This window comes from Salminus brasiliensis, chromosome 7, assembly GCF_030463535.1.
Source record: "Salminus brasiliensis chromosome 7, fSalBra1.hap2, whole genome shotgun sequence".
Lineage (NCBI taxonomy): Eukaryota > Metazoa > Chordata > Actinopteri > Characiformes > Bryconidae > Salminus > Salminus brasiliensis.
This window is the reverse complement of record NC_132884.1, coordinates 1,316,267-1,332,623: the sequence shown is the minus strand read 5'-3', so window position 1 is coordinate 1,332,623 and position 16,357 is coordinate 1,316,267. Positions and strand designations below refer to the sequence as shown.

Here is a 16,357-nt window from a genome sequence, read left to right as displayed (position 1 = left end):
CTAGCAACGGCTCAAACAGCGCCGGCTGTAGAAAAGGACGGATGCAGTTCGATTTATTTGTTTATATATTTTTTTATAGTGTTTATGTTTATTTGTACTCAAATATTGATTAAGACTATTTTTATGATTATTTTTGTCAGCAATTTTAGCGCAGTCTCGTCCAGTTTTCTCAGTGTTTTATTCGTTTAGTTTTGGCTGAGGTAAGGGGAGGGAAGGGACACCCTGACCTCGACTGGACACTATATATATATATATATATATATATATATATATATATATATATATATAATATATACACTATATACAATATATATATATATATATATATATATATATATATATATATATAATTTATTTATTTTTTTTCCTACATTTCATATTTGTTACATGTTTTAGGATGGAGGGTGTTGGAGGAGGCAGAGGGCAGAAGAGGCCGGAGGATCTTCCAGGGGAAGCAGAGGGGTCTACAGAGGTCAGAAACTGCTTATGGCCACAGGTTTTGGCTCCCAGCCTCCCAAGAGGGCAGCGCCTTATTTTACACTACAATAAATATAATATTTAGCAGCAGATTATTATTATTGATATAAATAAATATTTAGCTTCTTACCAGACTACCTTTACTAGCTATCACACTTTACTGAGGCTACTTCTGTGTGTCTGCAGTAAAAAGCTAGTGTAGGTTACTGTAACAGTCCGAGCCCTTTCTACCCCCTGCTGATGGTGTTTTCACTGAGGAATACTGCAGGAGCAGCAGCGTTGAAGCAGATGGTGGTGTGGTGGTGTGTATGTGCACTACAGGTGACGTGGTGTTGCTTTCTCCGCAGGATTCGGGCCCAGGTTTCTACACTCACACTATGGCCAGCGGTTCAGAGACGTCTCCCATCACACACACCCACTCAGGTCTGTAAAGGTCTGCACTCATCACGCTGAACTGCAGTCAAGACTATTAAAGGACCTTTGCCAAAAAGCACTGGATGCAGCAACAGTTCTTCCACTGCTCCACAGCTCCTCAATGCTGGGGGGCTTTATACCCCTCCTCTAGCCCACGTCTGGCATTATTAGGCAGCATTGAGCCAATAGGGTCATGATGTTGATCTGCTCCAGAGTCCTATTCTTTTGGCAGTACTTCTTCTCTACAGGGGCTAGACAAGCTGTGTGTGTGCATTTGCACATCTGTATCAGCGATGGATGCAAATTATTAAAGTAGCCAAATGCATTCACTAGAAGTGGTGTCCACAAACTTTTGGACACACAGTGTATGGTGCTAACTGCTATTTTCTTTTCATTTTTAAGGCTGGTGCCTAATAAGTAGAGGACATTGGAGGCTTGTTCTTTCACAGTGACGTGAAATGTGTGTGTGTGTGTGTGTGATGTGTCTTTCAGCACAGGACAGCAGTAACCTGCCTGATCCCCCACCATCACCTCTGCACCTCGCTCTGGCCAATTCCACGGTAATGGCTCCACGGAATCGCTCCGTACGTAGGCTGCATTTCTAGGTCGTATAAGAAGGGTCCCTCACGTCTGCAGCCTAGGCTTTGGTATGCAGCTGAGGGGTTTGCCTGAGTTCCATAGTGCAGTAGCGGCGTTCCGGCCTCCAGTCTCCCAGTTCCAGTCAGTGAAGCATCAGCATGATCCTGAAGCTGCTGGTTTAAGATGCAGCTGATACAGAGAGCTGCGTTTACTTATTTGGGGAATTCCAAAAAAATAATGCAACTGGTTTATTAATATTTTGAAGTAAAGAGATTTGAAGGAAATTCACTTATGATTTCTAATAGTTTGAGGTTTGCAGTAACTTGCTGTGAATCTTCATGGGATTTGATTTGTCCTGAGAGTGGGGCTTTAGAGCAAACACAGCTTCATCAGTCCATCCTGAGGTGCTCATTTGGTGTGTAAATGAAACATAAGTAATGGTGACTCTCCCCGTCCAGACGGCTCTCATAGACAGCGAGAGAGATGAGAGAAGCATGATGAATCAGAATGATGAAGAAGAACAAGAAGATGATGATGATGATGAAGAGCTCATCGTATTGGACCCTGAGCATGTGAGTAAATTATATATATTTACATATATTTTGCGCAGAAAAATGTGGACACCCCTGGTCAAATTGTCAATATTGTTGATGTTCTTAGTGTTAATATCACACTTTCTTGCACATTTTAATCAACATTTACTGTGTATTATAGATACATGCATAAATTACAGCACATTTTATTATGTTTTGATATATTTTAATATATTACGCCTCATTTTTCCATCAGTTAAATTCACTAAATAAATATAAATTGAATTTGGAAATGTAGCTAATTCAAACTTGTCTATGGCTGGATGTATGTGGTCAGAAACTAACCACTGAGGATGGTCAGAGGATGATGATGGTTCAGCGGTTAGAGCTCCGGGCTGTGGGTTCGATACCCGGGCTCTGCAAGCTGCCACTGTTGGGCCCTTGAGCAAGGCCCTTCACCCTCTCTGCTCTGCTCTGGGTGTGCCTGCTCACTTCCCCTAGTTCACTAGTGTGTGTGTGTGTGTTCACTACCACAGATGCAGAGGACACACTTCGCTGTACACAGTGCAGTGACAGATACTCGCACCTTCACCTTTACATAGCTGTAACACCCAGAAATGAACAGTTATTGAGGCTAAACACAACATTTAGTGGAAGAATAGAGATTATTGAATGTATATTATGGAAATAATATATTTATTATATATAATATGATGAACCTTGTGTGTCCTCTTTTTTAGAATATGGAATATAACAATGTAATATTTAATAATGTATATATATATATGTATATATAATCTCATATTTTCCTGCAGCCTCTGATGAAGCGATTCCAGTCGGCCCTGAAAACCCACCTCACAAACCAGCTGGAGAGACTCAATCACGAGCTCCGCGAGAAGGTCAGACAGTTCCGTGTACTCTGTGTCAGATAACTGATTTACCGGCTCAAACAAGGGTATGGAAGTTACACATTCTGCACTGGGTAAATACATCCTCAGAAGAAGATTTGGCAACCCGCCTTCTATGACTAAGGCTTTAATCTGTATATTTTGGTCCAGTAGAATTCTGTAACCCTCGCTGTGACCAGGTTGTGAACCCTGAAGCTCACCCAAGCCCTGTCAAAGATCTCCCCAAACCCAACCACCCTACAGACCCCAAAAGATTTTTAAATTTCACTGCGTTTCTATCCTTCTATTCCCCACCAGGTGGCGCTGGAGAAAGCAGAGCACAGCCAGAGACAGAATCTGGCGGTAGAGCTGTACTCTGTGCAGCAGGAGCTGGCCAAGATGCAGGCCATTCTGGAAGGCCGTCATGAGGCCAATGCCCAGGCCAGCGCCCAGCGGAGACAGGCCCAGGAGCAGCTGGAGCACGTCAGGAACCAGTACAGGACTGCAACGGGACAGGCCAGCAAACAGCGCACAGAGGGTGAGCATGTCCAAAAGTATGTAGACGCCTGCTCCTCCAGAATACTTCAGAAATAGCTAGGATTGATTAGAAAGGGTGTCTGGATACTTATGGACACATAGTGTATTTTTTGATGTCTTTCGATATCAGTTAATTAACGCTACTTCTTATGTTAATACTGTGTCATGAATATCACTGTGTAAGTCTGTGTTTTGTGTCTCAGTGTCGGAGCTGCAGTCAGAGGTGGACAAGCTGGCCCTGCGTCTGCTCTACATGCAGGAGGTGACGTCTGACCTTCGCTCGGACATCACTGTCATGAAGAACGCGACCCGCAAAGCGCAGGCGGAGAAACTGCAGGCCGAACAGCAGAAGCTCAAGCAGGTGAGACCCGGACTGTTAACTCAGAGTCTGTTTACCTCACGCCTGTAATGCTGAGTGTTGATTGGCTGCTGTAGGACCTGTATGTGGAGCGTCTGGTGAAGCAGGCAGAGAAGCTGAGGGAGCAGATCGGCCTGTATGAGGTCCAGACACTCGCACAGGCCGAGGAGACACAGGCGGCTAAAGAGGCCCTTGCTGAGGTCAGGAACTAACACACACACACACACATACACACACACATATATATAGTGTTTGTATAAGGTGTTAATGTGATTAACTATTATGTGTGTGTGTGTGTTCTCTAGGCTCAGCTGGAGATGGACTCTCTGACAGTGGAGCGGAAGCAGCTGCTGCAGCAGTGGAACAGCAGCCTGGTGGGAATGAAGAGGAGAGATGAGGTCTTCACTGCCATGCAGGAGGCACTCAGGTGTGTGTGCATGTGTGTCTGAAAGACTGTAATACACTACAGGAAGCGTAGAGGGCGCTCTATAATGCTCTATAATGTTCATATGATCCACACGCTCATTCTGACAGACTGTAATACACTACAGGAAGCGTAGGGGGCGCTCTATAATGCTCTATAATGATCATATGATCCACACGCTCATTCTGACAGACTGTAATACACTACAGGAAGCGTAGAGGGCGCTCTATAGTGCCCTATAATGTTCATATGATCCACACGCTTATTCTGACAGACTGTAATACACTACAGGAAGTGTAGGGGGCGCTCTATAATGCTCTATAATGTTCATATGATCCACACGCTCATTCTGACAGACTGTAATACACTACAGGAAGTGTAGGGGGCGCTCTATAATGCTCTATAATGTTCATATGATCCACACGCTCATTCTGACAGACTGTAATACACTACAGGAAGCGTAGAGGGCGCTCTATAGTGCCCTATAATGTTCATATGATCCACACGCTCATTTTGACAGACTGTAATACACTACAGGCTAGCCAATCAGCAGGTGCGTTCCCTGGACACAGAGGCAGAGGGCTACAAGCGCTCAATCATGAAGGAGCAGGAGCAGAACGAGCTGCTGACCGTCCTGCTGAACCGCGCACAGCTCAACAGCGCCACCTCCCGCAAACTCATCACGCAGTTAAACAGCCAGCAGGAGGCACTGCAGTCTGTGTACAGCACATACACACGCACACTGCAGGAGACTGAGAAGAGCCTGAACAGAGTGACAGCGGTGAGACACACACACACACACACACATTCATTACTCTGTCAATAAAAAAACATCACTTTAATATGCATGGGTTTGGATTCTCTCTCTCTCTCTCTCTCTCTCTCTCTCTCTCTCTGCAGGAGTGCAGTGTGTGTCAGTCTGAGTTGACCGTTCTGAGGAAGCAGTTGGAGAAGGAGTCGTCAGTGCGTTTGGACCTGGAGGAGAAGATTGTGAAGAAGATGCAGGAGCAGCTCACTCATAATAACGCAGCAAAGTTCTCCAAACACCTCAGCAACAAGACCGCCTCACACCGGAGAGAGAGGGTGAGGGTCCCTATCTGTCTTTTTCTCCCTGTCTAACACTTCTTTTATTTTGGCATGGCTTTCGTTGTCCTTGTTATCACATCAGGGGCTTCTCACCTTTCCTATGTGACTCCTGATTGCTATCCAGCTGCTCAACTCAGAGCCAGCCGTGCTCCAGTTATATGTGATTTATGTTATGATATTTTATTGGAGTTAAAAAGAGGATACAGATCAATACATCATCAATCATAGATCCACATTCACCCCTGGAGTCAGCTCTGCTGCTCTGTAACCTTCTGACCTTTTTCTCCTGTCAGGAGGCCCAGCTGTCTAAGCTCGAGAATGAACTGGCTGCAGTAACACTGGAGGCCAGCCAGGTGGCGCTGCATCTAGAGGCTCTGGCTGGCCTGCAGGTCGAGGTGGAACAGGACATGAGTCGTCGCCATCAGCTGCTGACCACCAGCGAGGCGGAGGGGGCCAAGCTCGTCATCGCCATTGAGCGCAAACAGGCCACCATCAACGTCTACAACAAGAAGATCCAGCAGATTGTAGCCAGCACAGGGGTCAGGAAACAGGCCAGAGCACACATTACATACATGTACATATGTGTCCAAAAGTATCCAGATGCCTTTTTGTAACGGGTTACTGGGTTGTGATATGACAGCGATTCAGCAGAAAATAGGAATCTTGCAAACATGAATCCTGCAGAAGGACTCTTTACACATTATTAACCTGCTTATGTGTGTTTGGTTGAACAGCATGAAGACCTGGGACCTCTGGAGATAGAGGCCAGCACCCTGAGCAAGCAGCTGGAGGAGTTGGGCGCCGAGATTAAAGAGCAGCAGCAGTTCTGGCTGTGGCAGCAGGGGGAGCTAGTGAGACTGAGCCAGGAGAGACAGGCCCAAAACAGTGCAGTGCTGAACCTGCACACACAACTAACTATACTACAGCAGAGGAAGATCAGGACAGAGAGTGAGTATATATACACACATATACATACATACATACATACATACATACATACATATATTTATATATACACACACACATATGGGCATGAGAGAGCCCTTTAAAGGCTACACCTCCCCTGTACCTCCCCTGATCCACAACATAAAATGCTCAATCTCTCTCTCTCTCTCTCTCTATATATATATATATATATATATAAATAACATGTCCCATGTATATAAATATGCATATATGACAATAATATGCCCCATATGTATTATACTATATACATGTAAATACATATGGGACTAAAAACGTCACTAAATATGTAAATATTGTATATAGGTAAAAATATCTACATGCAAAAATAAGTGTCTTGAAGTATCTGTGAGGACCTACAGGCAGTAATAAAAACACTGTATAACAGTGAGAAGACATTGAGAGGTCATTTGTGTGTGTGTGTGTGTGTGTGTGCAGGTGAGGTTGAGCAGGAGCAGCGTGCTTTAGCTGATCTGGAGCGCCATTCTAAAACTCTGAGGCTGGACCTGCAGAAACTGAACTCACTGCTGAGCCAAAACTCACAGCTGAGCCAAGAACTACAGCAGAGCAACAACCTGATGGAGAGCAGCTTCATACACCATCTAAAGGTACACACACACACACAAACACATGCACGGAAGAACATATCATAGTGAACCTTAAGTGCAAATATGTGTGTGTGTGTGTGTGTGTGTGGTGTGTGTGTAGGATGCAGAGAGGGAGTCAGTGGAGATGCAGCTGCGTCTGGAGAAGCTCCAGGAGGAGAAGGAGAGGCTGCTCAACAGCCTGGTGGAGGCAGAGTAAGCTCAATACACACACACACACACACACACTCTAATAACACACCACCTATACACACACAGTGCACTACCAACACACACCTGCTGTTCCAAGGGGAGTTACTGGGAGGGCTTTAGACTAGTCTTTAGAACATTGCTGTAAGGATTGCATTTGATTGCATTCAGCCTCCACACTGTATGGACGAAAGTATTGGGACACCTGCACTGGGGCTCCATTCCATTTATCATGCTTTTGTTGTGGACATGAAGATATGACCCTCTTAGTACCCTCTCTGTGCACATCCACAGGTGCCCAGCAAAGTCACCCAACACACCTGTACTCACCTAACATACCTGTCCTCACCTATCACACCTGTACTCACCTATCACACCTGTCCTCACCGAACACACCTGTCCTCACCTATCACACCTGTACTCACCGAACACACCTGTACTCACACCCAGTGCAACCAATATTGTATCTAGTTACACCCAGTGGATCCAAAAACTCTCCCTTCTTAACTGCTCCACTGTGTGTGTGTGTGTGTGTGTGTGTGTGTGTGGTTGTAGGCGTCAGATCATGCTGTGGGAGAAGAAAACTCAGCTGGTTCGTGAGACCCGCTCTGCTGTGGACTCAGAGGTGGGGAAGGGAGACATCCGCACCATGAAGGCAGAGATACACCGCATGGAGGTGTGTGTGTGTGTGTGTGTGTGTGTGTGTGTAAAGTACATTTATATCTGCCATGGGGCATATTAGTACTTAATTATGTTTGTATGTGTGTGTGTGCGTGCGTCTGTGTGTTTCAGGTGCGTTATGGGCAGCTGTTAAAGCAGCAGGAGCAGCTGCTCAGGGAGATGGAGGCAGTGGTGGCCAGACGGGAGAGTATCGTCACTCGCAGTGAGGCTCAGGGCCGCAGTGACCGAAAACACCCCACAAACACCGACCTCCATCACACACTGCAGGCCCTGCGCCGCACCATCCTGCACACACACAAGGTGGGTGTGTCTTTTACTTTGTAAATTTCCACTTACAGAGTCTGTATTCTTATTTATAATTTATTTATTTACTGTTAAATGTATGTGTGTGTGTGTGTGTGTGTGTGTGTGTGTGTGTGTGTGTAGCAAGCTGAGGAGTGTGATGGTGTGTTAGCGGAGCTGCAGGAGAAGCAGAATTGTCTGATTGAGAGTCTGAAGGAGAAGCAGCTGCACATCAGTGACCTTCACAACACCAGCACGGCCCTCAGCACTGGCCTACAGGACCTACAGGAGACCAGAGAGAATGTCAGTACACAGTGCTAGATGTCCTGTTTTCTGGTGAAGGCTATTGTTGTTTACAACAACTATAAACTCACTGTTCTCTGCTCTAGAACCTACCAGAACTTTCAGCCATTCTCTGCTCTAGAACCTACCAGAACTTTCAACCATCCTCTGCTCTAGAACCTACCAGACCTTTCAGCCATTCTCTGCTCTAGAACCTACCAGCATTTCCTGAGTTCTGCTTCAGTACTTCATTAGGTGTCCTGCTGTTCTGTGCTCTAGAACCTGGCTCGGCTTGTGACTCTGCAGTCCCGGGTGAAGCAGCTGCAGGCGGTGAAGGAGGGTCGCTACAGCGCCACTGTGAGCGGAGAGGCTGCGCTGGAACAGGCCCTGCAGAAACAGCATGAGCGGCTGCATTCGGTCAGTCAGTCACCGCTCTCTCTAGAACTTCTAGAACGCTCTAGAACACACACAGAACACAGCACGTGAGAGTCTAGAACATCTGAAGTTGTAGAAATGTGAAAGCGATTCATACTGTTAGTGTAGTAGATCATAGCGACAACCAGCCTGACGGAATATGAGGTCTCATGAACTATTAGGCCGTCGTTGACGTGTGTGTGTGTGTGTGTGTGTGTGTGTGGTCTCTCTAAAAGCAGATCTGCTGAGGTTTAATGAGGTGGTGAAACTCTCTGTTCTCCTTTCACTTTTCCAGAATGAACGCAGCTTTTCTGAGACACAAATATCGATTTGCATCCAAAGTCATAATCATAAAATATTGTGTTAAATATTTCATATTTTCTGCAGAACAATATATTAAAATACACCAAAGTTCAGTAAATACGGTCATATATTTTTAATAAATGCTGCAGTAAACATTTCCTCTGTTGAGCAGTGATGTTTATTAATGTTATAATGACAAGCACCATGACATGTACATCACTGCTGTCACTCAAAAACCTTGTATCTTCAAAACAGCAACTTTAGAGAATAAAAAAACGTCATGGCATTTCTATTGGTCTATTGGTCCACTCATCATACTCTGATACAGAATAACAGCTGCCAGAGTCACATTATGGAGAAAAGTGAAAAACAATAAAACACATACAGCTTGTCTAGTCCCTGTAGAGAAGAAGTACCACCAATAGAATAGGATCTGGAGCAGATCAACATCATGACCCTATCGGCACCATGCTGTCTAATAATGCCAGGCGTGGACTAGAGGGGTATAAATGAAGGCCCCCAACATTAAGGAGCGTGGTGGAGCTCCATCCAGTACTTTTGGTTGTGATGAGTTGGGGATGATGAGGTGGGGTTGGTGGTGATCAATCATCCAACATCCTGACCTTACTAACGCTCTTGTCGCTCAATGCAATCAAATCCTCACAGCAATGTTCCTCCAAAATCTAGTAGAAAGTCTTCTTCTCTGGACAGTAGAGACAGTTACTCCAACAGAAGCAGGATCAGCTCTTCAGAAGAAACAGTGAACGAGCAGGTGTCCCTATACTTTTGTCCATATAGTGTATTAGTGTTTTATGTGTCTCACATAAACTATAACAACAAATAAGCTGTTTGCTTCTATAAGGTCAAAAATACAAAATAAATGAATATTAATCAATTAATAATCAAAGTAATCAATCAATAAGTTCGTTCACCTTCGACTTCACCTTCAGCTGCGGACTTTCCAAAACTTACGTAAAGTTTGGCATCATGTTCTGTACAGCTCATATGTAAGATTCTTTAGCTGCCTTGTATGACGTGTGCATGTTTGTGTGTGTGTGTGTGTGTGTGTGGGTTGTGCCCTCAGGTCAGTGGCATTCTGCAGTGTGTGATGCAGGACTTTCCACAGCACGAGAGCACCCTCCGAAAGATATCCCTCCTCCTGTCTTCACGGCCCCAAAGATAGGACTGTTGGAGAACCTCCCGCTGCCTCAGTTCTAGGTGTTTTACATTAGAACTGAATTTTAATGAAACTGCTTGATGTTTGATGTGACTCCATACAAAAAACACATTAAAGAGCCGATATATATACAGGAAAAAACATAACTTTATTAACTCAGCTCTAGTTCACATGTGTACACTCTCTGTACTTTTCCACGGTGTCTCTCTTTGTTTACAGCACAGTGCGGGGGTAGCTGTGGGTTCACACCGGCGCTCAGAGGGAAGTGAGCTTTAGAAGGGTGGGAGAGACATAAAGGGATTTCCCCTTTATATGACCCTGTGATTCCGGCCTGTATCAGGGGACTGGGAGAAGCTCATTTTACCGCTCAGGTCTCTGTTGCATTCACGCGGCAGTTTCCACCTAATGAACATGGCGTAAACACCACCGTCATTCAGTAAGACCGAGCGGCTGCAGGTAGAGTGAGCTCACTCCACTCCGGACAAAACAAAGCCATAAGGCCGTGCGGTGCTTCTACCTGAGTTAAAGGGGAAGTTCCACCACCTTGTCTATATAATTAAACGACTGGTAGAAACAATGTAAACAAAGTCAATCAGGGCGGCTTTGGTGAGAAACGCTCCGTTCTAGAGAAACTTCCCAAATTGTCAGAATTGAACGGAACCAGATGTCGCCTGAAGCTCTAATAAAAGCTCCTCACAGAAAGTTTTTCACCTAATGGTGATGAAGACGCTGCCTGATGCCTGAGACACGGTTCTACCAGAGTTCTGAGAAGAGTTCGGCTCTAGAACCTGCTTTTAGAACCAGATCATTAAAATGGTGGAGGGATACATGCTGCAGGGTGTAGTGCGGCTACAGAAAGTAGTCCCTAAAGAAAACTGCATTAGTTCAGATTCACTATTTTACCATCATCATCATCATCATCATCATCATCATTCCATATAAAACTCAGAAGACTCATGTTGTAGCTGCACTGGTGGGTTTGGATAGGAGATAAAATATGGGCTGTATCTGTGTTGTTGTCATGGCAACCAAGCCTGGTAGTGTGTTGGACTGTATTCATCTGTTTTATTGTAAAAGTAAGAGGACTACCTGCCAGTGAGCTACCACACCATGTGGGAGACCAGGGTTCGATTCCTGGTCTGGGTGATTATACTGCGCTACACCAATAAGAGTCCTTGGGCAAGACTCCCAACACTACATTGGCCCACCTCTGGAATACGAGTAACCTTGTAAGTTGCTCTGGATGAGAGCGTCAGCTAAATGCCGTAAATGTACAGAAACCCAGAAATGGACTTAGTTACAAACCAGGGACGGACTACAGTGGAGCCCTGTCTAAGAACTAGGCTTGTGTTCAGGTCTGATGAGGCGGAACGAGGGACGTTTGTTTATCTGTCCTTCCATTTTACCACTCATGCATTCACACACACACTTTCCACTTCTAACACCATACCAGTTTCTCCACATGTTTTCATGCAGGCCTTAAACAACAACTGCAGGGCTCAGCTGCACTGTCTGCTAAGTATGAGTCTGAAAGGTGACGGCATGATAAGTCAGCGGTAATTACAGTAATTACAGTAATTACAGGATTCGTAACAGTCTGGATCAGTTCCTTCTTACTAATCACCATCAACAATTAAACAGTCATAACTGTTTGAAGGGGTAATGGTCACACCTGGACCTCTTTTCCACTCTGTCCCATACACTGGGTGGTCATCTTCTCAGATATCCTCCTATCCTTCCATAGCTGCATCATCTGTCAATTATCACAGCAGACCTCACAAAGAAGCCCAGAGTAACATCCGAGGACCTACAGGCCTCTCTTTTGCGTTGGGTATAACACCACATGGATAAGCAGGAAACCTACAGGAAGACAGATGTAGGGAAGTACTGCCAATAGAATAGGACTCTCTGGAGCAGATCAACATCATGACCCTATTGGCTCCATGCTGCCTAATAATGCCAGGCGTGGGCTAGAGGAGGGGTATAAAGCCCCCCAGCATTGAGGAGCTGTGGAGCAGTGGAAGAACTGTGTTTTCTGGAATGATGGTGGTGGTGGAGCTCCATCCAGTACTTTTGAATGGGATGAGTTTGGGACACTCTTGCTACTGAATGCAATCAAATCCTCACAACAATGCTCCTCCTCCAAAATCTAGCAGAAAGCCTTTTTCTTCTCTGGACAGTAGAGACAGTTACTCCAACAAAAGCAGGAGAAACTCTTTTAATACCTTGATTTGAGAAGAAACAGTGACTGTGTCCCAATACCTGTGAAGCATGGGGGTGGCAGTGTCATGGTTTGGGGCTGCTTTGCTGCCATGGGATCAGATCAGCTGGCCATTATTAATCAGCTTAATTAAAGCACTGCCCTCAGAGCAGCACTAACTAACGAGCAGGTGTGAGCTAGAGGGGTATAAAGCCCCCCAGAATTGAGCTGTGGAGCAGTGGAGCACTTCATTACACGAGAGCGAGACAAGGTGGAATGTACTCAATGTTCTTGAGAGAACATCTAAACCTTTAATGCTCAGCACTGAGGTTCCTCAGGAATGCGGCCTCGCTCCATTCCTCTATCCTGTGAACGCATCAGTTTTAAGCGATGTTGGCCAGCACAGGCGTCTGTTAGCTGGCGTGGTGGAGCTGGGGACCTTATCAGTATGTGTCCTTACCCTACGAACAGCAATACTTAACTTGGAGAGAATGGGAAAAACTGCACTATTGATGCACTATATGGACAAAAGTATTGGGACGCCTCATTTAGTGTTTCTTCTGAAATCAAGGGAAATCAAGAGCTGATCCTGCTTTTGTTGGAGTAACTGTCTGTACTGTCCAGAAAAGAAGACTTTCTACTAAATTCTGGAGCTGGAGCATTGCTGTGAGGATTTGATTGCATTAGTGAGGTTAGGATGTTGAATGATGATCACCACCCCACCTCATCATCCCCAACTTCCCAACTCATCCCATCCCAAAAGTACTGGATGGAGCTCCTCCACCATCATTCCAGAGAACGCAGTTCTTCCACTGCTCCACAGCTCCTCAATGCTCGGGGGCTTTATACCCCTCCTCTAGACCACGCTGAACCCGTCTGTGGAGGGTTGGTCACTGGCGGTTGTTATCAGCTGGAACGATTGTGCAGGTGAGAGGGGTGGTGAGGTGGGATGTGTGACGCTTTCCCATCATCTCCCCCTTCCTCCTCCGTTTTCTCATTTCCTCTCCGGCTGCAGGACTTTGGACTAGCGGTTTGCTTTAGATAGCGGCGGGGTAATGAATCTGGGTCGAGCACAAATAGAGGGGTCCTCAAGGGTGTGTGTGTGTGTGTTCGTAATTGTGGGAATAAGACAGTGTGTATTATCAGGTATTATTATATTATTACTATTAATAATAATATTTCATGAATAATAATAATAATAATAATAATAATAATAATAATAATAATTATTATTATTATTATTATTATAAATACTTTTGATGTCCTACTGAGAAAGTGACATTAAAAAAACAGGAAAGAGAGAGAGAGAGAATGTGTGTGTGTGTGTGTGTGTGTGTGTGTGTGTTTGTGTGTGTGTGTGTGTTTGTGTGTGTGGGCAACATTGCTGCTCGTATTTCAGGTTTTCTGTGTGTGTGTGTGTGTGTGTGTGTGTTGGGAGGAGTTTCTCTCTGAGCACTCCCCACCGCCTTCCTTTCTTCATTATCACTCTCAGTGTGTGAGAGTGTGTGTGAGTGTGTGTGTTTACGCTGCAGTCACTCTCCACCTGGCTGCATGTGAATGTGGCTCAGAGACGGCTATGAGTGTGTGACCAGTGTTTCCAGAGTGTAAAAGAGGAGTGTGTGTGACAGTGTGTGAGGGTTACCATGGCGGCGGAGAGCGTGGAGGAGACCCCTGATCTGAAGGACATGGATGAAGAGGAGCTGTGGGATCTGATCAATGACAACAGGCATGCTATCTCTCTGGGCGTGCGACCCTGCATGCTGATCCCGTACCTGCGGCAGGCGCGCGTGCTGACCGACCTGGACGAGGACGAAATCCTCACCTGCCTCAAGTTTAACAACCGCAGCATGAGGACCAGTGAGTGTCTCTCTCTCTCTCTCGCGTTCTCTCTCTCTCTCTCTCACACACACACACACACACACACACACTTTGTTCAGTCATCAGGTGTGAAGTAGTGTGCTGGGTTCTTCAAGGGTTCTTTAGTAAAGACAAACCACCCGGATTCTTAAATGGTTCTTTGTCTGGTTAAAGGGTTCTTTAAATTCGAGAGAACATTCTTGCAGATGATTTTCCTAGAACCTTTTTAAAATAGTTCTAGATGACAGTGAAATACATAAATACAATATTTATGTATTTATTTATTTATTTATTTATGTGCCATAATTGCTTGTTAACCATGTTTATTGGGCTTATGACCTCTAACCTTGTTAATAATTATTAACATACGTATAACGTATTATAACCTATTAATAAAGGCTCGATAAGGGTCGTGTTCTTGTTAAGCGGTACCTTATTAGTCATTTAGTCAGTAATGCAGTGTCTGCTGGAGAGCTTTCTAGGAAACATGGTGTACTGTACGGTACAGGCCAGATGCTTGGAAGTGACACAAAGTTAAAATAATGTAAATGTGGTTTATAAGAATCCCGGCTGTGGGCGGGACCTGATTTACGGTTACTGAGATCATCACTCCAGATGTGTCATTGCCATTTCCATTGAAGGCATTTAGCAGACGCTCTTCTCCTCTCCAGAGCGACTTACAGAAGCACCTCCCTGTTTACTCAGAAAATATCCTTAGCTAGTTTGTAGAGGCAAGAATCCAGGAGGCCCCTCTAAGCTTAGATACTACTAAACACAGACGTCCAGGCCTGAACCATTTAAGCATCCAGGTGGTTCTTTGAGTTGTCATGGTTCTATATAGAAACTTTAAAGAACATCCCAATATTTATGAGATGATGAATGTTGTGATTAAGGCTGAACGATCTGCTTTGCCATCTTCTGTGAATCTGCCAGTTGTTCTTTTACCACTCTTGGAACAGATGGGTCTTCAGCCTGTGTGTGGAGACACCCAGGGGAAGTTCAGTCCACCACTTCGGTGCAGGACAGTAAAAAGTCTGGACGCTCGTCTTCAGTGGATCTTAAAGGATGATGGGTCGAGCCGAGCCGTACTTAAAGCTGGAAGGGCTCTTGGTGCAGATCAGGCTTTTGACCATTGCCATCAAGTACGGAGGGGCTGGCTGGTCCAGTCTTGGCTTTGTAGACCAGAGTCAGGGGTCTGAATCTGATGACCTGGGCAGCAGCTACAGGAAGCCAGTGAAGAGAGAACGCAGCAGCAGAGGACCCATGCCGCCGCATTCGGGAACTCTGTGTCACTCTAGCAGTGTGTAAAAACAGTAAACCTCAGTCGTTTTGATAAGATAGGCACCTGCGAACATCGTGCTTGAAAACTGACCCAACTGTTTTTCTGGCCTTGAAGTCGCGGCCTGTTTCTGTACCTTTTGGCTCCAGACGCCTTTCCAGGAATTGCTCGTGCTGCAGCTCGTGTAATGAAGGGCTGCCTTGCTACAGAAAGGGGAGATTAGGGATTAACAGTCAGGAAGACTAATGATGAGTGTGTGGAATCTGAGGTGTCAGGAAGGGAAACTGAGGTGTGAGGGGGATTTCAGGCAGGTGTGAGATCAGGCCAGTTGAATGTGGTGAGTGATGAAAAGCTCTGACTGGAAGTGTGAAATATGCAAATCAGCGTGAAGTTGGAGAGTTTGATGTCATCAGAGTGAAAGTAATAGTCTGAACTGTACAATCCATAAAACTTCCTGTTCAGGATAGGGCTAGGTTTAGGTTTAGGGCTAGGGCTAGAGTTAGATCTAGGGTTAGGGCTAGGATATTGTTATGTACAATGACTTCCCCCATTACAATCCATCAGACTGCATGGTTGAGTAGAAGGGCTAGGGCTAGGGCTAGGGCTAGGATTCGGGTTAAGGTTAGGGCTAGGGCTAGGGCTAGGGCTAGGCCTAGGGCAATGGCTGGGGCTGGGGTTGGGGCTAGGGTTGGGGCTAGGGTTAGGGTTGGGGCTAGGGTTAGGGTTGGGGCTAGGGTTAGGGTTGAGGCTAGGGTTGGGGCTAGGGTTGGGTCTAGGGTTAGGGTTGGGGCTAGGGTTAGGGTTGGGGCTAGGGTTAGGGTTAGGGTTAG

General features: G+C 45.5%; 2 protein-coding genes across 3 annotated transcripts in view; both read left to right on the top strand.

Annotated features, from left to right (window-relative positions):
• Positions 1 to 97: 97 nt before the first annotated feature.
• ccdc40 (coiled-coil domain 40 molecular ruler complex subunit) lies at positions 98 to 10,314 on the top strand. Its single transcript, XM_072682780.1, has 21 exons — positions 98 to 200; positions 397 to 472; positions 825 to 900; positions 1,384 to 1,451; positions 1,929 to 2,042; positions 2,819 to 2,902; positions 3,209 to 3,428; positions 3,631 to 3,788; positions 3,863 to 3,985; positions 4,091 to 4,212; positions 4,747 to 4,990; positions 5,110 to 5,292; positions 5,589 to 5,834; positions 6,030 to 6,243; positions 6,697 to 6,866; positions 6,967 to 7,058; positions 7,608 to 7,728; positions 7,845 to 8,033; positions 8,160 to 8,318; positions 8,577 to 8,714; positions 10,099 to 10,314. Exons 2-21 carry the CDS (start codon positions 398 to 400, stop codon positions 10,195 to 10,197), a joined length of 2,895 nt encoding a protein of 964 aa, XP_072538881.1. The 5' UTR covers positions 98 to 200; position 397; the 3' UTR covers positions 10,198 to 10,314.
• Positions 10,315 to 13,904: 3,590 nt separating this feature from the next.
• Positions 13,905 to 16,357, top strand: part of card14 (caspase recruitment domain family, member 14) — a 19,947-nt gene continuing 17,494 nt past the window's right edge. For both annotated transcript variants that reach the window (XM_072682779.1, XM_072682778.1), the window contains exon 1: positions 13,905 to 14,248. In XM_072682779.1, coding sequence (XP_072538880.1) covers positions 14,035 to 14,248 — 214 coding nt within the window. In that variant the 5' untranslated portion in view covers positions 13,905 to 14,034. The remainder of the gene's footprint in view (positions 14,249 to 16,357) is intronic.

Excerpts from the sequence above, each read along its gene's own strand:
- ccdc40 (XM_072682780.1), top strand. The coding sequence starts at position 398 with ATGGAGGGTGTTGGAGGAGGCAGAGGGCAGAAGAGGCCGGAGGATCTT. Across the intron at positions 901-1,383 it reads CATCACACACACCCACTCAG|CACAGGACAGCAGTAACCTG; the intron begins GTCTGTAAAGGT and ends TGTGTCTTTCAG. Across the intron at positions 3,986-4,090 it reads CTAAAGAGGCCCTTGCTGAG|GCTCAGCTGGAGATGGACTC; the intron begins GTCAGGAACTAA and ends TGTGTTCTCTAG.